Genomic DNA, 23238 nt, shown 5'->3' with positions numbered 1-23238 from the left:
TTTACTTTTATGGCGTGATGTTGTTAATTATGTATATAAGAAAGGCTTCCAAGGGAAGCAAAAATTTCTTACGACAATTATTTAAACATTTTTTTTTATTTACAATTGAGACGGAAGTTCGAGAAATTTTTTTTTAATTAGTAATTGTTTAACTTGTTGAAAAATTAACTTTACGTAAATTTTCCAGCGGGAATTAAATATTTAAGTATTCAGAATACACCATAATTTTTTCAAATTAAAAAAATTTAATACCTTAAATAAATTAATCAATGTGTCGTACTCGTTTCGACGCGCGTGCAACCGAAAAATGTCACGTGGAGACCCATTTTCAGCATTAAATTAAAATTATAAATAATTCAGAAATTTTTTATTCTCTTCTTTCAGAATCTTTTTTGAAATTTCTTAAATATTATAATAGCTTATGAAATTTAATTGTTTATAGCTTTTGCAATTTTTTATGTGCTAATACACGCTTATGGCACATTTTTTAGGCGTCCATCCGGATCCAATGAGCTATCAGACATAATTTTATGAGCAGTATCTCTATTATGGAACATTTTTAACTTGTCGACTAGATTATTACTTATATTTAAACTTCACTTTCATCATTAATTTTATCTATTTTTTCTGTTATTCAGATCTCAAGTTTTTCAGGGCCAACATCGATTAAACTACTCTCAACAAGAGAGTACTTGACGAGTAATAAATTAAATTTATTATTTTATGTTTGACAAAAAAAAAAACTTTTTTCTTGAATTGTGTTTATAACTTTAATAGATTATACTATTAAAAACAATCATTATATTTTTTGTTGTATGTATAAGTTTGTTTAATAAAATGTGTTGAACTTTACTTTGTAATAAGTATTTTATAAATTTGTATAATTCTCTGACGCTCTCCTGATAGTTGATTTCTTAAGCCAAATGTGTTAAACTAAATTTTAAATTGGCAAGTAATATTAGTCTACAACGAGGGCCGATGTGTGTTGTTTAGTGTGTGAGCTTTGTTTAGAATTCTATAAAATAGTAATTAAAATGACTAATAGAACAAATGCACTCCAGGTTTTGGAAGTAATTTGAAGCTGCACCCGTTAAAGTTTGACAGTTATAGTAAACTGTGTTGTACGCTTACGTAAGATTTATTTGCTAGAACAACAATCGGGCACGTAATTTAACTACTTTTTGTTAATTTACTACATCATTTTACCAGTGTTTGGTGTGCCAGTACTTATTATAAAATGAGAGAGATTGAGAACTTTTTCGAAACATTATTATTTATTTATTTATTTAATATTCGGAAAACCAACAGCACAAATAACAACACATAGCAAATTGAACTAAACAACATTTGGCTAATGAAAGGTCTTCACGTATAAGAACTAGTACATAAATAAACATATCATGCGGACAGAGTAGTTGCACGTCAAGATATTATTACATAACCTTTTTTGAACATTACATATACATATATCAACTAAACAATGCAAAGAAATTCTGGTTCAATAATCGCCTCGCCACCACCACACCCGAACAGAATACATCAAAATCGCTCTGTCTACACAAATTATTTAAGCCTTTACTCGCGCGCCACAGGAAAGCATTTTGACAGTAATTTGTGGATACCAGAGGTAGTTGAATAGGTGTGTAGTGCCGTACTGATTTCAATGGTACAATGAAATTAATTTTAGAAAGTAGTTCCGGAGAGTTAATTTTATTAGTAATAAGTTTTATTAAAAAAATAATGTCAGCAATTTCACGACGTTTGTATAAAGGAAGCAAGTGGAATCGTGCACATTGATTAAGGTAAATAGTAGAGGAGTACGGTAGCTTTAGACGAAAACACAAAAACTTAACAAATTTCATTTGTAGTTGCTCGATTCTATTTGTGTACTTTTTATAGCGGGGATTCCAGATCTCTGATCCATATTCTAAGATACTCCTAACAAACGTGCAGTATAAAATCTTAATAGTTTTAATGTCCTTAAAATTTTCTGAAGTTCGCATGATGAATCCCAGTGCTTTCGAGGCTTTCTTAATAATTTCATCAATATGCTCATCGAAGAGAAGCTTTGAATCGTGGATCACCCCAAGATCCCGCACTTTCGTAAGTCTCTGTAAATTCTGACCCTTTAGTCGATATTCTGATGGAATGTGGGCTGACTGACGACAGAATGACAAAAGTGAACACTTAGATGGATTAAGGTCCAATTTATTTAATTCGCAATAATTGCTCAGACGTAATAAATCCGCCTGAAGGTCAACCACGTCGGATCTGGTTGCGATTGTCTTGTAAATCTTCATGTCTTCAGCAAAACATAGCAATTTAGAGTGTCGAAAGCATGATCCAATATCATTTACAAAGATCAGAAACAGCAGTGGACCTAAGAGGGAACCCTGGGGCACACCACTAGGAACAACAACCCAACTAGATATGTAGTTGTTGATAACTACAGCCTGGGATCTGTTAGAAATATAGGACTCAAACCACCTAAGTAAGTCACCACAAATTCCAATATTTTCGAGCTTACGGATGAGGATAGGATGATGTATTCTATCAAAACATTTGCTGTAATCCGTATAAATAACATCCACTTGCCCTCCCCTCACCATACCACTAATTATAAATTCGTTTAACAAGATAAGGTTAGATACAGTTGACCGTTCTTTCAGAAAACCATGTTGGGAATCGGAAAAAGAGTTTTTAAGTGAAGAATATAATTGTTTATATACTATTTTTTCGAATACTTTAGCTACAACGCATAATTTTGAGACTGGTCTATAATTTGAAACATCGGATTTTGATCCTTTTTTGTGTATTGGTGTTATAAAAGCTGACTTCCATATGGATGGAATATTATTTTCTGACATAGATTTTACGAATAATAAATGAATAGGCTTAGAGATAGATGCGGCGCATTTAACAAAGAAAATAGGAGGCAAATAGTCGGGACCAGCTGACTTATTAATGTCCAATGATAAAAGAAGCTTAGAAACTTCATTTATGTTAATATAAACACTTAAAACGTTAGTTAATGCCGGGATATTACTGTCTAGGGCTTGATTTGTATATCCCGATGAGGAAGAGGGTTGAATAAAAGTTGAATAAAAAAACTCTGAAAAAAGATTAGCAATAGAAGTCCCATCTGTTGCAACCATGCTGCCAAAAATATTTAGGGTTGTCTTTAATTGATTTTTCAACACATGATATATAATTAAGATAACACTCAGATTCAAGGTGATTAACTCTTTTTTTGAGTAGCTTATAAGTGAGAAAGTCCGAAAGGTTACCATAGTTTTTAAACTTTTTATAATATTTATACTTTTCTTTTATACATTTTTTTAAGGACGGTGAATACCAAACAGGATATTTATTTTCTCGACAAATTTTAGAGGGTATATATAAATCTATTATTTTATTTATGAGTGAGTAAAAAATATGTACCACATAATGTCAAACATCAATTGTTTAACATTCGTACTTTTAGGCCAAAAACGTGCCAACGAATAGTATTTAAGTGTATTAATTAAATCAGTGTAGTAAGTAATATAAAAAATGTCAAAGCAATGATATACCATTGTTGATATTTATTTTTAACGTATACAAGTCATGTTAAGTATGTGGTGCGTTGTGCGGTAGTAATACATTATATCGAGAAAGTCATCCTTTTTTCTCCCTTCATTAGTGCCCCAAAAACATTTACAAAGGTGATTTACTAAATCGCACAAGCAAACGGCACATAGATTTTTTTTCCGCGGGTAAATGCTTTTACGCACCCCGCCGACAAGGCCGGCGGGAGTGTAGGACTCATGGACAACCCAAACTAACCACTAAACCCCAGCAGTGCCCTCATCGCCATAGCGGGGCGCTACGGTATCGCTTTCACACGCTACCGCGACGCCCCAAGGTTGGCCCGCCATGTGCGGGCCGCCTTCGTCCATAGAGCGCCCACGGGCACTGTGAGCGCTCTATCACCCCAGCGGCGAGTGGCAGTAATAGTGGTGCACTTCTCCCACTTTATTGCGAAGGGTGAAGGAGCGCATAACGGCGTCTTCTTTCCCTTAGTCGTCTCCTGCGGAGCGGGTTGGCGTGAGCGTCAGCCTCGCGCTGTCACTCCGCAGCCTCCTTTAACACTATGACCTCCTCGCAGAAGAAGGTTACGGCCGACCAGTACCTCTTGTCTATTACGGCAACCAGGGCGCAGCGCTGGGGCCCCAAGCGTACAGTCCTCGAGAGTGTGACGCGTGACAGGCAGGGGTGGCCTCCCTACCCACGATCTGATACAGGTACTTACCGAAGCATCCGTGCCCGGTAAGTACCTGTTTCAGTCTAAAGGGTAGCATCCCGTGCCGTCTTTTGACCCAGCAACATAGGTGATGACGTATGGCATCCACCGTCGCATGACCCGCCGCTGGAGACTCCAGATCCTTCATCCACCAACCGATCAAGGCTCTCTGAACCTGAGCCCTGATCCTACGAATCTGGTACGCACTCGGAATTTATCCTCGAGCTCGAAGGCTCGACCGGTACCGGTACACTCCGCAAGCATCTGCGCCTGGAGTTCCCAAGGCGGATCGCTCGCAAGAAGTGTCGCCGCCGTCCGTGACACCGTACGGTACCCACGTATGGCTCTCGCCACTAAGATCCTCTGCGGTCTCCTCAAGAGGATTATGTTCTGGGCGATGAGAGCGTCTGCAAAAACGGGGGCACCATATAGTGCCATACTTCGCACGATACCAGCATAGAGACGGCACGTCGTACCCGGCCCTCCTACATTGGACACGCCATATAGATGTGCGAAGATTTCTCATTCATATTTAAGTAATGATACTAACACGAGAGAAAATCGATAAAAAGCATTTATATATATCTATACATAGTATAAGCGTGTTAACATACATTGAATCAACGTAATCAATCACTATACGCATTCATCAGACCGACTCAAAGATACCTACTGCCTTAATTGAATTCGTGACAATAATCGCACTTACGATCAAAATATACGAGTAAATAGGTTAGCGTTTGTTCGGTGAAGTTATGATACAATTTGAATAGAGTGCTATACAGCGATCAATCACTCGACACTTTGAGAACTTTGAACTGAATATTGATGACTTGGGACCTAAAGATATATATGTGTACTCCAAATCGAACTTGCTATGAATCGATCTTTTATTGTTACTATGACAAACAAATTAATGAAGGCGTAATAAGCATAATAATAGCGATTATTTGCTGATAGCTGTTATATTTTTTTATTCCATAAGGATGTTTATTATTTACAATTCAATAAGAGAGAGTAATTTTAAGTATCTATTATTATCCTAACTATTTTATTACTAAAAAAGTAAAGACTATGTTTCTGTTATCGTTAAAATTGCTAACTATAATTATTTACTATTTTGAAAAAAAAATCAACAGTTTTACTTCATAACTATACCTTTAATTTATAAAAAAAGCTTAAGAACATAAAAGGTATAGTTTATTTAGATTTAGAGATAATTATTATTATATTATTATTAGATTTAGGAATAAAACTTATATTACGAGTTGACTTAACGTGCTTAACTTAAGCACGCTGACCGTCTAGCCTTTATAATTTTGATAACTTGTGAATATTGTTCTGCGTCTTACTATTTAAGCTACTATATTTCATTGCAATAATTTCTCCAGGGATCTTGATAAAATTGAGGTCTTTGTTACGTACAACCCTTTCGTAACTCTAACGAGAAGTTATATATAAATCGAAGAAATATACGAGTACAAAGCTGACCTTCACGGTTTTTTAACGTAAATTTGAACTTAGGCACAATGTTACTCGTTATCTTTTAAAATAGGTGTACTATAAAATCGTGTCGTTCGGTTCGTACGTTGAAAGGGAATGAATTTTTTAATTTATATTCTTCCCGTTGATCATTCATTTTATTTCCTATGTTATTATTTTTAAATGAACAACAGAACATTATAGTACCCTTAAAAAAAATAATAAGACTATTAATTAATACAAAATTCGTAAAGAGATTTTTTTCTATTATACAGCCAATATTTTTTTAAACTACATTATAATTGGCATATAGTTTATTGCACAACAATATCGCTCACCATACATTTATTTAAAACCTACTTATACTTAGCTATACCTTGGCTATTCGGTTGATATAATTTGCAGTGACCCTGCTTTTGGCCGGAGGTTGTAGGGTCGAAGACTTTTTTATTAGAACCTCTCATCTATTTTTTAATAATAGATCTGAGATATTAATTATATTTTTTATACTGTAAAGGTGGCAAACAAGCGTTCGATCCGCCTGTTGGTAAGCAGATAACATTGCTTGGAAACTGCAACAACAGGAGCACTACAAGCGTGTTGCTAACCCTATCCTCGAACGTTTTCGGGAACTCTGATTACACTTACTCTGCCACAGGAACACAATAGTACTCGAGAGCAGTGTTGCTTACCGAAACATAATAATTAATGGAATAATTATGTTCAAAATAGTTAAAAAAAAACAACATATGAAATTTACGCACTTAAACCATTAATTGTCACCCAATACTATATTGTATGTTCAATGTATATATTATTTATTGTATGTTACGTTTATTCGTTTAAAACACTTTATTGATCAATAAAATTACACATTTGTAACAAAAGGTAGAGTTTACGCCTGAAGGTGTTTTCTCCCAGCAAACAACGAGGCCAAACAGAATATCGCGAATAACTTATAAGCAACGAATACAATAAAAACATATTTCGGTATTTCAATTCTCTTTATTAATTTATTTGACGGTATTTTACTAGCAAAGAAAATAGTGAATATTTTAATATCGAAATACTAAATTTATTCGACCTAAAAAATACAATTATTTCATGAAAGTTATATAAAAATAATAATAAGTACATATTCAAGTACCTACTATTCGACATAATTTTTTCTTATTACCTTTGGTATTTGTGTAAAATTCTATATACATTCAAGTAGATTCTTAACAACAATAGTTTATTAAATAATTTTATACATATTTACAATTCGCAACTTAAGAACTAAATATTTACAGATAGTTTTGGTATAAATCATGTCTGCGTGGAATTATGCCAAGAATGCTGGCAGCATTTCCCCGTTGAATCGCTATGTCGATTCCCTGGGCAAAAAGTGCACCAGTCCTCTTGTCACCAGTGAAGGCTATAATAAGGCGTGGAGTTATCTCATTTAAAATTTTTTTAGCAATGCTACTCCAAATGTTTCGACTGCAAACGGCACAAAGATGTAATTTGGAATTAGTGACGAATATTTGTGCCGTTTAGTCGTTTCAGCTTTTTCCGCTGCGGCTCCCGCTTTTAAGGCTGTTTCCCTGACATGAGACGGAGCAAGTGTGTCCACGCAGGTTGCGTCCCACAAAAGCGCCCGTCCCCTTTCCCAGGGAACCAACGTCAATCCATCAGGTCTCTTGCCATCATTGCGACTAATTCCAGTAGGCTCGATAAGAGCAGGAACGTCGATGGTGGCAAGAGCTCTTTTTATGGTATCGTTTAGGGAACCGTGGCGGGAAAACCTACCTGAACTCTAGTAGATTTGTATTAATTTTTTTCTTAAAAATACTGCTCATTATCGGGAGTGATTCTAAATTATTTTACGGCTTTTGGACAAATTAAATAGAATATCGCGTAAATATTAACAACTCTACAATTAAATCATGATACATCTGTGTGTAACATTTTTTTGAAAAGTATTAAATATTTAACTTTAAAAAAAACATATACATACTTAAGCAGAAATTATTCAGAAACGCTCGTGTCTACTCAAATCTTATTACAATATTCCAACTCGATCAACAAATAAAATCAAACTAGAATCAGAAATTAACATTGAACAAACAAAATTATATTTGCTTTTGCAATTAATTACAATAAAATAAATTTTCCAAATAAAGGTTTAAAATGATTGATTTTTATGGCCGTTGGAAGGATTAAAGACAAGCATATACAATATAGAATTAATTTTACAAATAATATCTTGACGGTTTTTTTATATCATACATTACTCTCGCCATTCATTATAGCTGCGTTGAGAGATAAGAGTTCTAGTGTCACGTTCTATTAACGACAGAGGTCTTAATGTAGGCTTCAAACAACAACAAAGATATAAAGATAAATTTTTATTTGATATTGTAAAACCTTGCAATGCTTGGAAATTGACCACAACTCATATTATAACTGCTCCACTGGGCGAGAAATATAAATTCTTCAATCGAGGTAAAACTACTTAGAAGTGTTTTGTACGTAAATATATAAATTTGAAGCCAAAAATCACAATCTCTACTTATTTTCTACTCTAGTTTGACGATCACTATTTCATTTATTTATTGAAAACATACTATATACCTACTCGTAGTTTCACTTTTAAGAGTTGTGCTATTTAAATTAAAGGTAAATCAGATATATTTCCGTATTAAAATGTATATGAGTGTATAGTTTTAGTAAACTAATACTTCACACATCCCTCACAAAAATGATAAGACCAAAAAAAACAATTGAAAATTACAATTAAATAAAAATACATAATAATACTCATAATTAGGACGAAATTTAAATATTCCATGAATTAAGTAAAACGGGAGTTATAAAATAAATCGTATTGAATTTCTTGAAATAAATATCACATGCGTGGTAAATACATACATTATGTCTTTGTTTGAAGTAAATTAAATAGAGTGGCGCTGTGGTTGCTAAGGTTGGAGCACTTAAAACTAATAATAACTTTTTCCTGTATGGACTATCAATATAAATAACACTTTTTTGATTGTTTGATTCCTGCTAGGATGGATATTTGTATTTTGTACGAATATTTCTTACCGGTTTGGATATCTCTCCTTGTGACCCCTCACCGTGCCTCGGAGAACACGTTAAGTTTCTCCTAAATGGAGAAACGGGCCTATGACCAGCAGTGGGATGTTACAGGTTGAATCGTCGTGATGGATTATCAATATCAATAACCCTTTTCATTGAAAGTATGTCATACTTTATAAATAGACATCAAAACCAAATATTCGATTAGGTAAGCTAATATAAATTTGAAATGCCTGATTTTATAGTTTTCCATACAAAAAAAAGGTTAAGTGCTGTCGATCGACCCTTCAATATTTTAAACAAAGAATGTCGAGAAAACACGTTTCCTCTTTTTTGTACATAATTAAATTTATTAGTTACTAGCGGTGCCCGCGACTTCGTCCGTGTGGAATTAAAAAAAAATATTGTTCAGTTCGCAGAGTTACAAAATAAATAAATTCCTAAAATATAATTGTGTTTGAAGGCAAACTAAAAAAATGGACTTCAATTATATCGACAAGTACTACATAAATAAAAAAGTAGACGAAAAAATAGTCAGTAAATACGCATTATCAAAGATTACTCCAAAATTTGTAATCAGATCTTGATGAAATTTAAATGTAACCACATAATAAACATCGGCTTTCGATTAAATTAAAAATTATCAAAATCGGTACACGCAGTAAAAAGTTATTACGGACTTTCGAGAATTTCCCTCGATTTCTCTGGGATCCCATCATCAGATCCTGGTTTCTTTATCATGGTACTACACCAGGGATATCTCCTTTCCAACAAAAAGAATTATCAAAATCGGTTCACAAACGACGAAGTTATCCCTGAACATACATAAAAAATTCGAAATTGTCTACGAATTCGGTCGAACTGAGTAACCTCTTCCTTTTTGAAGTCGGCTAAAAAGTAGCCTAAGTGACTCCTTATTACATCAGCTCTCTGAAAACGTCAAAATCGGTCCAGCCGTTTCAGAGATTAGTTGGAACAAATAAACAGACAGACAGATAGACAGACAAAAGTTCTAAAACATGTTATATACCAATATATGTAGCGACTATACATTCATACGAATTTAATAAAAAGCGCTTATTTTGCTATTACAAACAGACACTCCAATTTTATTTATTTGCATCGATTAGCTACAATAGTAGTCATTACTAAAACTTCCAATTTCATCATTGATGTCAATTGAACAAAATATAAGATATAACAAAATTATCTTAACGAAAAATAAATCTTATTAACCACATATATTTCTTTATAATTAGAAAATAACAAAAAATAGTATACGAGTATCTTCTCACTTGGAATATGAAACATATTTTTAGCCATCCGTATAAGTTGATTTACTGAGTCTGATTTATGTTATTAATTGATTTTATTAGCTTTTTCATTTATTTATATACATAAAAGGGCTAACACCTACAGTACCCATCATTTGAAGAAATAAAGTAAGGAGTCGAATATATATCGCTGTCCACTGCTGGATCTAGGCCTCCTCAAGTTCGCGCCAGACATCCCGGTTTTCCGCAATCCTCATCCAGCCTACACCGTCAATCTTACATGGATCGTTTGTTCAGCGGGTCAGAGGACGTCCCACACTGTTTTATTGTATATATAATTGTTGGACCATTGGCTCATCACTCTCTCCCATCTCTCTCTCAATCTCAAAAACAACTGGATGCTTAAAGATGAAAGGAGATGGAAACGATTCCATACATTGTTGGGCCAAAATATAATAGAATGAAAATGGTATCAAATTGTTAATGTATTTGGTCTTATTGAACCCTCGCTGAATATGCTCTATGTTTAGGCTATCTGAGAACGTTATTACTCGTTTTGTGAAAGTGAGTGTCTATAAAAAAACCGATCACTAAATTCTTAAAGCACTCATGTTTATTATATTTAGTGAAGAATATTTGAAAACTCATTACAAATATCAATAACTTGAAACCATAAATAAATATCGGGAAAGGACTCAGAACGCATCAGAAAACAATAACATGAAACGAGTGACGAGACACGGGAGGAGATGGTGCGGTGGCCTGTGCAGAAAATAAGCGGCTAGAGTATTGACTCTAGCCGCTTATTTTCTGTACTACTATTCTACTCTTTCTTCTACTCTCTCTCTTGTCAGTTAGGTGTCAAAGCTGTCAATAAAAATATGATTTATTTTCAATCAATACGAAATCATTTTCGTTTATCGGTTGATATTTTCGCTATTAATATGTAGCTTTATTTAAATGCAATTTGTTGTTTACAACTTCAATTGTGCGTCTCAATACTTTCAGTTAATTATTTAGTGCAAACCTTTTCTTTTCGAATCTGTAATTGATTATAGTTGAATCGATACCCAATTTATTTGAAGAAAACTATCTTTTTCATTTTTCTTCGCTTCCAAATTTAGAATTGAGCTGATTTTTTTTTTATATTTTAAATTAAAAATATATGACTAAATTTTTAACCATATCTCTATTTATTACATTTTGGCCCACTAGTCTCCATCTCCTTTGGTAGGGAGGTACTTTTACTTAGTAGACGTCCACTAAGAACGGATTTTTCGATAGGGCTGGATTAAAGAGATTTAAGGATTCTTACAAGTTTGTATGAAAGTTCTTAATTTTTTATGCTACAAGCTTGAAATTTGGCAGGTAGATAGTTAAATAGTTAGTAAACGTTCGCTAAAAATGGAATTTTTGACAGGACTGGATTCAGGTAGTTTAAGGACAAGAACAAGTTTATATATATATATATATATATATATATATATATATATATATATATATATATATATATATATATATATATATATATATATATATATATATATATATATATGTGTGTGTGTGTGTGTGTGTGTGTGTATGAATAAATGTTGCTTTATTGTTTTCTTTTTACTCTCTACTCCTTTAAAGTTATTGACATTTCAACTTAGGTACGGGTGACGACGCGGTAAGACCTAGTAAATAACAAGATCGCATTTCTGAAAAACGAGTCCACATCACTTAAAGTAATATTGACCTCTGAAATTAATCTCAATAAATCGTTTCGGTAGTTTAGCAAAGTAAATAGACTGCTTATGGAGACGGTAAAATAACTTTTAAAGGGTAGTAAAAATTTTATCACTGACGTGACTTGACTTGATAGTTATCTAGCTTCGAGATATTGCAGGTTAAGAAAAATTGAAAAGATTTTGTTTTGGTCTATTTTTTCTGAATAAGAAATTATTTATCAAACTTTCTTTTTATGTTATACTAAACCAAGTTACTTTTTTTTTAATTTTCTTACTCGAGTTGGTTTCAATAATTACCTTTATTTTTATATTAGCATTATGTAAGATTATTATTTAAAACCTAGGATGTTCCTACTCTTTCTTAGTATAAATCTCATTTAAAAAAATTGTTTACGTTTTCTCATTCTAAATAATTCATTTTCAATCTTGCATTTTCTTTTCAGTTTACTTCAATTTTTTTTCCTATTCGAATATCCTTGCGGTGATATGTAGATAGATTGTTTTATTTTTTTACTAACTTATAAATTCTTAAACTAGTAATAGTTGAAATATATAATTGTTACGATATGAGGTTTAATTTTTTCATAACTGGCAACAATTTTTCAAATTATATTACGTTGCAATGGGTTAGTATAAATACGAGTATGTGTGGTTTATATGCAATACATACAAGCATTGATATCTCAATTACATTAAGTATGCGGTTGGAGTCGGCCGGCAATCTACGTGTAACGTAGTATTACAATATATGTATACAACTCATTTGGACGTTGTTACCTATATTACCAAACTTAAATGTCTGACCTGATAACATATTATTATTCGATTAAGCATTTATATCACTTGAGCGAAGTAACCATTACCGCCATAAAACAAATCCTAAACGACGTAACGCAAATGCAATATAAAAGTATTAACGCTCACTAAAAATATTTTGTACATAGCAAATGCAACGTTCAGAGAATTTCGTTTAAATAATACAACGATAAGCGGTCACACGAGTGGCGTGTAGAATCGCGATATTTTCGCCCGTCACCAGAACGAACAGAAATCAAATTTGACGCTTGATTGAGTAGAGTTATTTGATATATTCAGTGAATAATTTACCAGGATCCGACAAATATGTTTACCTTCAAATCAAAAGGAAGCTGAAATGCATTTATATACAACCTTACTCAAATGTTAAATTACAAAATTAATTAAAATTATGTTACTTATATATTAATTAATTTAGTAAAAGACGTTTGGGTTTTAAATGTAATTTGATTGTATTTTTGATATGGAGTTAACGTTTCTTACTCAAATTCGTATTAATCATCATAAAACCAACTTGATTAATGATTTAGCGACACAAATATACTCGTACAATTTTGACAAAATATCAGTGACATATACTTCACACACAACACACGACTATAATGTACATTTTTTTTACAAAATATATTTATATTTTACGTAACATTTCGTTTTTTTTTTGTTCGTAAAATTTACACATTCTATAGTTTTACCCATCAACTGTGAACATAAATGAAACAAAATTGTGATTTATCGTTAATCTATAAAACGTATTTAAAAACCATAACAAATATTTTGTGACCTACATACTTCAATATATCACTTGTATTAAATTCAAATCACTATCTCAATTGTAATTAAATGTTTGTTAATTATAAAGTGTTAACAAAACTAAGCTTAACTTAATTTCAGTGATTCAACATAAACAACGCAATATATTTTTATTTCATTATTCAGATGTCTGTCTCGCTTGTCACTGCCGGCAAAATGAGATCCTTTCGCCCAATTGCGAGAATATTTCGCTTCATTCCATTATTTTGAATAGGGAGCGCTCATTCGTTACTTTAGTCATGCCTTGTAAAGCGGAAATTTTAGTAAGGCTTAGTTTGGATTACGCAATTTTATACGCAATCTTATTGTTGGTTATTAAAGTCAAAGACATTTTATCCCTTTCAATATTTCCCTCCATAAAATCCTTAATACTAAAGTATGGATGCTGGGCTTGGATAATGTCAAATAAGTACCTGAAGCAACGATGTCACATTTTGATCACATTATATATAGTACAACTACATATGTATATTGTGCGAAAAAATCTATGAAACTTTATGATTTTTTTACTAAATCCATTTATCTAACAATCGTTATTATTCAATATCTAACAACCACTCTGGTGTAGTGGTGCGTGCGCCATGTACGCTCTTAAAAACCATCGGTTTGTGGGTCAATTCTTGTTCGCAATAAATATTTGTAATTGTATAAATATTTCTTCCCGGTTTGCATATCTGTCCCCATCATGTCTCGGAAAGCGCGTTAAGCTATCGGTTCTGGTTGTTATAATATACACTTGATATCGATCATTAATCATAGTAGGGAATATTTCCGCCAACCTGCAGCGTGGTGGATGAAGCTCATATCCTACTTCTACATGGAAAAAAAGGCCTATGCCCAGCAGTAGGATATTACAGGCTCAATCGTGATCTATTTATGTTTTGTATTTCAAGAATCAAAGAACATATTTTTGATGAAAATACGCGTCTCCCGGCTGGCGGATAGGGGAACGCCACTCGCATCTTAAGGGTTTTCGGAACCCCGTGGACCAAAACCAGCAGAAGAGGGCGCGAAAGTGCATCGGGGCGCTGAGGCCGCAGTTCGAGGTGTAAGGACTGTGGCCATATATATATATATATATATATATATATACGGTCGCATTGAGTAACCTCCTCCTTTTTTTGAAGTCGGTTAAAAAAAATTAATCAATATCATTCATTCCTCCTTTCGCTCGTCGCTATCATCCATATTGTACCTATCATGCTGAAGTTAATAATGGAGTGTTGTGTGGAAATCACATTACGGTATATATATTAATCGTTTAGAGAACGTACAGAAACGAGTTTTATGGCATGTGTCCTACAGTTGTAACAGGGCTAGAAATCTTCCTAATTATATCGATTGCCTAGTTCACTTTAACATTAAAACACTTCGACATCGTAGGGAGCTGCAGGAAATCATGTTTGTGTACAAACTCGTCAATGGATGTTAGAATGGAATGATTCTATATACTCCTAACATATTATCTACATTAAATTTTGCTATCCCTAAATTACCTCAACGACATAAAAATCTTCTTTTTAAAAGTAGATGTGCTAAGTCTAATTTAGGCCAGTTTACTCCGCTTCACCGATCTGTAAGGATTTATAATACGACTAACAATTTAAAATTTACTAATAGTAATGTAATTGATGTTTTCTCGAACTACCCTAAACTTTTCAAAAAGTTAGCGAGCTTTAGATAAACTCATTGGTGATTGAGGTTTAAAGAAAAGTAATGTATATTTTATTAAGTAGCTGTAGTGGTAACAATGTTCAAAAGTTCTTTACTCTTTTTGAAGTGAAACTTCTTTAGGCGCATGAGGGGTAAAATTTTTAACGGATCAAACGGCATTATGAATTTTAAACGTCCATTGCGTGTTGAATTCAAATTCGGTCTAAGTCCATCTGAGTATGCCAAAGATGTACAAGAGAGTGGGCATGACTCAGGCGTTATAGGCTCGGACCTTGTTGGCTGCAGACAAATAGCTCCAAAGAATTTTGTCAGCCGTCTAAAAAGGATTTCGCAAACTGCCTGTTTCATATCCACTTCCTTCACCCCTATGCATTGTGACATACCCAGATACCGCTAAGATTCAGCTTCGGAAAGGGTCTTGAATGATGTTAATTCGAGACTAAGCTGCGACGATTAAGGCGCCTGACCCCTGTCCACATACACAACCGCACACTTATCCACTCCAAGCTGCATCCTGATGGAACTGCTGAACTCCGTAGTGATTTTCAGCAGTTCCTGCAGGCGTGCAGCGTTAGGTGCCAGCAATTTGAGGTCATCCATATAGAGAAGGTGGAAGACTTTAGTACCTCCTCTGCGAAACTGAAAGCCTGTCCCCGAACGCTCCAGCAGGGTGCTTAGAGGTTTCAAGGACAAGCAGAACTATAGTGGCCTCAAGCAATCACTCTGGAAAATACCCCTCCGTATTCTAATTGGGTCATTCGCACCCGTCAGTCGCTCGCCCTGAAGACAGAGGATCGTGCTCCATAGCCCCATGCACACTCCAAGGAAGTCTCGAACTGCCTTGTCAATCTTGTACCCTCAGGAGCCATGAATGAGGTACCGAGTCGAAAGCCTTTTGATTATTATTATTAATAAAAAACTATAATACTATCAGATTTATGTTGCGGATTTTTATTTATTTGTATAGAAATTTAATGCGATACTGTAATGTGTATGTATTTCTGACTAAAGTAAGTTACAGTAGTAAATTATATTAAAATGATTATTTAATATTTAAATCGATTCAATTATTGTTTTTTATACCTAATGTGAATGACTAGAATCATCATAATGGATTTTGTCTTTAAAAATGAGGTTTAAAATGGCGTGCCTAGCAAAACTTTTTTATAATGAAAATTCCTTGAAAAATTGAAAATTAAGTAACTATTTGTGAGTACAACATATGAATTTTATTGAAAATGTATTTGTTGACACTTGTAATCAACGTAGCTATATATCGCATCTGAGTTTTCAACATAATACGGGTTTTCTTAAACGAAAATGAATAACATACTTTAAATTTTAGTTGTAGTACACTTTTTTTTTTTTTTTTAACGTTACCAATTTATTTCTATTTGTATACAATGCAGCATTTTGATTTCTAACAAATTAATAAGAAAATAAATTTATTTACTTTGAGTCAAATTTATAAAGATGGAATGATGTTGCGGTATTCGTTGGTTATTATTTACCTAGTTAAGTTATGTAAATGCAGAGGCTTCACATTGCTAAAATGTCGTTATTGGGATTGAAACTTTGTGATTGTTTGTGAAACAATGAAAATGTTAATTAATATTTAAGGCTGTGCTCCTCCCATAAGCAGTCTGTTTATTTGGCAGATATTAAGTACCTACTTCTTAGTGAGCAAAATGCGATTTGTACAGTCTTTGTTAATTTTCTTTTATGAGCATGTTTATTATTTCTACTTATGAATCAGATATACAGGTTAATAACATATGTTTTATTTTTATGTATATTTATAGACTAGCTGTGCCCGCGGCTTCGCCCGCGTTGAATTTTAGTGTGTCACAAAGTTTTCCCGGAAAACTTCCAGTAAACTCTCATCAAAATCGGCTTAGCCGTTCCGTAAAGCTTTCTCTTGAAGCCCTCTCTCCATTGGTGAAAGATCACAAATGCTTTTGGGAATTTTGTTTTATAATACATTAACTGTTGCCCGCGACTACGTCCGCGTGGTTATGAAGATATCTATTACTATTAAGATGCTTAACGCAAATTATTTTTTTATTTCTGTCACTTGAAATGCTTATCAGACTGAGTAACTTTTTAAAAGACACAATTTAGTATAATTTAATAGTTATTTTATAATACCTCTCTATACACCACATTTTTAGTTTTATTTTCAGGCTGCAGTATAAATAACCTATCAGGCGAACTTATAGCTGCTGTATATGTTTCATACAAACTATCAACCCCAATTAAACCACCTTAGCGGTGGAATATCGCAGTCCATTCTTAGCGGACGTCGACTAACTATAATCTACCTCCCTGCCAAATTTCATCTTTGTACATCCTGGATGGATGGACCGTCCAGCGGTTTTTGAGTTCTCGTGATGAGTGAGTCAGTGACCTTTCTCTTTTATATATATAGATTACAATGCATTATTTGGACACCTCCTCACCATTTATAGAGCACACATTTTAAATTTCAAGTCTCTTACTTCAAAAACATAGGACTTTCATACAAACTTTCAATCCCTGTTCAACCCCTTAGGGGTCGAGTTTCGTAAAATTCGTTCTTAGCGGATGTCTACGACCTATAAGGAACCTACCTGCCAAATGTCAAGTTTGTATCTGTTATAGTTTCACAGATTTCGTGACGAATGAATCAACCTACGATCCTCCGTTTTAACCCCAAAAGGGAGTCGGTTTCTAAAGGTACATTATTTGGACACCTCCTTACCATCTATAGAGCACACATTTTAAACTTCAAGTTTCTTACTTCAAAAACATAGGACTTTCATACAAACTTCCAACCCCCGTTTTATTCCCTTAGGGGTCGAGTTTCGTAAAATCCGTTCTCAGTGGATGTTTACGCCCTATAAGGAACATATTTGCTAAATTTCAAGTTAATAGCTGTTATAGTTTCGGAGATTTCGTGATGAGTGACTCAACCTACCATCCCCCGTTTTAACCCCAAAAGGGAGTTGATTTCTAAAGTTTCATTATTTGGACACCTTCTCACCATCTATAGAGCATACATTTTAAATTTCAAGTCTCTTACTTCAAAAACATAGGTCTTTTATACAAACTTCCAACCCCCGTTTTATTCCCTTAGGGGTCGAATTTCGTAAAAATCGTTCTTAGCGGATGTTTACACCCTATAAAGAACCTACTTACCAAATTTCAAGTTTGTAGCTGTTATAGTTTCGGATATTTCGTGATGAGTGAGTCAACCTACCATCCCCCGTTTTAACCCCAAAAAGGAGTTGATTTCTAAAGATACATTATTTTGACACCTTCTCACCATATATAGAGCATAAATTTTAAATTTCAAGTCTCTTACTTCATAACTTCATAGACATAGGACTTTTATAGAAACTTCCAACCCCAATTTACCCTCTTAGGGGTCGAGTTTCGTAAAATCCATTCTTAACAGTAATTTACGCCCTATAAGGAGCATACCTGCTAAATTTCAAGTTTGTAGGTGTTATAGTTTCGGAGATTTCGTGATCAGTGAGTCAACCTACGATCCCCCGTTTTAACCCCTAAAAGGAGTTGATTTGTAAAGATACATTATTTGGATACCTTTTTACTATCTATACATACATTTTAAATTTCAAATCTCTTACTTCAAAAACATAGGACTTTCATACAAAGTTCCAACCCCCGTTTTACCCCTTGAAGGGTCGAGTTACGTTAAATCAGTTCTTAGCATATGACTACGCTTTATATGGAACCTACCTGCCAAATTTCAAATTTGTAGCTGTTATAGTTTCGGAGATTTCGTGATGAGTGGGTCAACGTAACATCCCCCGTTTTAACCCCAAAAGGGAGTTGATTTCTAAGAAACATTATTTGGGCACCTTGTTACCATCTATAGAGCATACATTTTAAATTTCAAGTCTCTTACTTCAAAAACATGGGACTTTCATACAAACTTCCAACCCCCGTTTTACCCCCTTAGGGGTCGAGTTTCGTCAAATCCATTCTTAGCAATAGATTACTCCTTATAAGGAGCCTACCTGCTAAATTTCAAGTTTGTAAGCATTATAGTTTCGGAGATTTCGTGATGAGTGAGTCAACCTACCATCCCCCGTTTTAACCCCAAAAGGGAGTTTATTTCTAAAGATACATTATTTGGACACCTTTTCACCATCTATAGAGCATACATTTTAAATTTCAAGTCTCAACTTCAAAAACATAGGACTTTCATACAAACTTGCAACCCCCGTTTTACCCCCTTAGCGGTCGAGTTTCGTAAAATCCGTTCTTAGCGGATGCCTACGCTCTATAAGGAATCTACCTGCCAAATTTCAAGTTTCTAGGTGTTATAGTTTCGGAGATTTCGTGATGAATGACCTTTCGCGTTTATATATATTATAGATAAAGCACGTGATTGTACACGTTTACTGCTACTGTTCCGTATCCGTAAATCGTTGTGTTGTTTAACGCTTCTATAATAGGGAAAATGCCTAAAATTTTCTAATGCATAATTTATTTTAAAAAACGAATGAAAGAGACTTAATAGAAACTTGAAATTTGTTAGGAATATTCCTTTTTCCGAGTAGAGGTCAGCTAAGAACGGATTTTAAGAAATTCCACTGACAAGAGTGGGGTTTCGGTGGCGTTAATAATGGAAAATTCCCGTTTTTTAAACTATAGATCCTATCGACTCCAAATAGGATAGGAATCTCCTATATATGATGTTGAAATGATCAATAAGCGGATTTTATGATAAATCATCCCCAATAAGGACTGTGGGGGGTTAACAATGAAAATTTTAAATGTATGTAACTCCGAAACTACTAAACCAATTTTTATCAAATTTTGTAAGCATCTGTAATTTGGTCTGACATGGGAGATAGAGTAGTTTTTATCTCAATCGGACCCGGTAGGTGGCGCTACTATTAGTATGTAACTCCGAAACTACTGAACCAATTTTTATCAAGTTTTGTAAGCATCTGTAATTTGGTCCACCTTGGAAGATAGGGTAGTTTTTATCTCTATATATTGATATTTTATTTTATTGTATTAATTGCATTTTTATCATGTATTTAATTGGATTTTATTTTTACTGACTAGGCTTAAATTTATTTATTGGTTTTAATTTATTTTATTTTTAATGAAAAATAATTAAATTGACGAAATTATTATAGTTTTCATTAATATAGATTATGTAATTTGACTATGTATTGTGAATTTTTAATAATAACTTAGTTTTATTTTGTTAAATGAAATAATGGAATTGAATGTGATGTCAATTTTTATATTTGTATCTTCATATGACATGTATTTAAACCGACAACGACACTAACGCATTAGGATAATATCCTGTAATGTTAGATGTATGATGGAATAAATAAATAAATAAATAAATAAATAAATAAATAAATAAATAAATAAATAAATAAATCTCAATCGAACCCGGTAGGTGGAGCTACTATAGGTATGTAGCTTCGAAACTACTTACCCAAATTTTATCAAATTTTGTAAGCATCTGTAATTTGGTCTAATTTGGGAGACAGGTAGTTTTATCTCAATTGGACTCGGGAGGTGGCGCTGCTATCTGTATGTCTCATTGCCCATAGTCCGTCTATTGCAGACGATTTAGACAGTGTCAGACAGACAATGTGTTACCTAGGTCACTCTTCAGGAAAACTCAGAGTTGCCTAAGCTCTCCGCCACCCTCTCGACCTCACTGGCAAGGCCCACTGGAACAAAGTGTCGATACGTGTGGAGCCAGTTTGGCTGCAGGAGTCTTTCGCATTTTAGAGCTATGCCATGAATGCTTGACGGAGACCCCATTTCGGGTTTCAAACTAAGTTTTCCTTCTCCAGGACCCTGATGATTTTGGACCAGATTTATCCTTCGGTCGTCTTTTACGACCCCCACGGAAAGAAAGGGGGTGGTGCTATTCTACTCGGCCGGCACCACACGGTATCGGTATGTAAGCTATCAAATTTGGTAGCTGTTTTCCGGGTAAGACAACGTCTGCCGGCTACTGCTATTTGACCGAGCTTTTGTATTTTGGAAGTATGTTTAGATCACATCGGGGTCATCAGTTTGGGCGTGTGATGGATAGGGTGTTAAGTTCCTCATCCCCCATTGAAAAGGGAGGATCCTCCGACCAGACGGATATTGAGTCTGGTGGGCTAACGGTTGCTGTCGGGTTCTTCTATATACTCAATCGCTCTGATAACTTTGATATCGCGATGTAGAATATGTCAGTTCTTAGTTCGTAGATCGTATGTTGCGCGATAGATGTCGCTACAGTATATATATATATATATATAAATGAATGTTTGTTTATATGTCCTTTAACGCGCGCCCCTACGCGCGCAGGGTACAGCTAGTCTAGAATAAGAGTTATTGCCATTGCAGTCTCAATGACAGTAATTAATTACTATAGTTTATGTATGATTTTATTTTCATATACAGCTGAATATTAGCGAGAGGCATTAAATTAACCACAGGTATTGCATAATATTTAGAAAAATAAATGTCATTACAAAAATTGAACAAATAATTTTTCAAAAATTAATCTATTCACATCAATAACTACTGAAACAACTACTATCTTAATTTTTACTAATATGGCTCAAAAGCGTACGGTCCGCCTGATAGTCAGTGATTTCGTAATTTCGTCCGATTTTAATACGTATGCACACACTTGCTTACGCTCATGAGCGCACTTGTTCGCCATATTATATACTTAAGAGCAGTAACGTTTAATATATGTACGTTTTAATAAAATTTATGGTCACGAAAGCAACAAAATAGTTTTCAACGTAAAGTGCAATTAAAGCGTAAACAAACACCCATGCTATAATAGAATACAATCAATTAGGTTTTCATAAATTTCTTGTTAATGTACGAATATCGAAATTGTTACGTTGTATATAGAACCACCGACTATTTTAACGTTTCAAATTATCACAAAAGAAATTTAACCAAACATTAATAAAAACCACTTAAATATAGTAGTTGCTTAGTGATTTTTTCTAGGACTATTTATAAACTTACCCATTCCCCAAAAGGCGGTAGCGACAAAGGCCACGAAAATGCGGCTCCCTGTTGACAGAATCACCTCCATACCACCTGATATTCGATACCTCCAACGTCTCATATAGCACTTTGTTTAACTTTAATCTTCGTTAGTATGAGTCACACACTTTCAAGTACGATTATATTGATAGTTCGCCACACACTCGTTCATTCTATTACCTCATCGCTTCGGTGTATACCTGAAGAACAAACAGAGAACTTTATTTAGTCTGAATAATCGTACATTTTTCATCATGCAGATAAATTAACAATTAGTACAAAGTAAAATGAGCAATACCATAAAACGTCGTGATATTTTATATAAAAGCTAGCACATTTTCTTCCGCGTCTACTGTTAGTGGACTACTACGATACTAATAGACCTAATTGCATGGTTCGCAAATAATTTGCTGTCATCCGTTAAGAGGTTCATTACTTCAACTCGGATGGCTTAATTTGATTATAACTAACCCCGAAGGACATTTTTTTCTCTACGATAATATCGCTTTTTCATTACCACGCTTTTATTAGCTTGGGTTGTGTGTATGTATGTATGTATGTTTAACTGAGGTAGGGCACAGCAGAAATTCCCTGCTCAAAATATGGAGCGGCCCGACTGGGGAAGTACCTCGACCTTACAGAATATCATAGCTAAATAATACTGTTTTCAAACAGTATTGTGTTCCTGTTGGTGAGTAAGGTGACCAGAGCTCCTGGGGGGGGGGGGGGGGGGGGATTGGGGATTGGGTCGGCAACGCGCTTGCGATACTTTCAGGTGAGCCGTACGCTTGTTTGCCGACCTAGTGATATAAAAAAAAATTAATGGAATCTTTGAGCATAATTTTCACCAATTTCCAGATGTTTGATTGATTTAACACTTTGCACACGTATCAAGGACCGATGACAACGTAATAATTCAATAACAGTTTCCCAATATCCTTATTAGGACCACCCGGATAAATAAATTCTTTCGTGGATCCTCTGTAAGGAAGTAAGAGGGATAAAGCTAGCGCGCGATCTGCGCATGCTTGAAGTTTCGGACTTA

General features: G+C 34.2%; 1 protein-coding gene across 1 annotated transcript in view; it reads right to left on the bottom strand.

The window, feature by feature from the left end:
• The window catches only part of LOC123654724, a 40568-nt gene extending 18326 nt beyond the window's left edge, over positions 1-22242 (bottom strand). Inside the window, exon 1 of the mRNA XM_045590610.1 lies at positions 22173-22242. Coding sequence (XP_045446566.1) covers positions 22173-22242 — 70 coding nt within the window. The remainder of the gene's footprint in view (positions 1-22172) is intronic.
• Between the last annotated feature and the right edge of the window lie 996 nt (positions 22243-23238).

The sequence above is a fragment of the Melitaea cinxia genome, chromosome 6, assembly GCF_905220565.1.
Source record: "Melitaea cinxia chromosome 6, ilMelCinx1.1, whole genome shotgun sequence".
In the NCBI taxonomy this organism is placed as follows: domain Eukaryota; kingdom Metazoa; phylum Arthropoda; class Insecta; order Lepidoptera; family Nymphalidae; genus Melitaea; species Melitaea cinxia.
The sequence above is the reverse complement of the archived record's forward strand: the minus strand, read 5'-3'. Positions and strand labels throughout refer to the sequence as shown.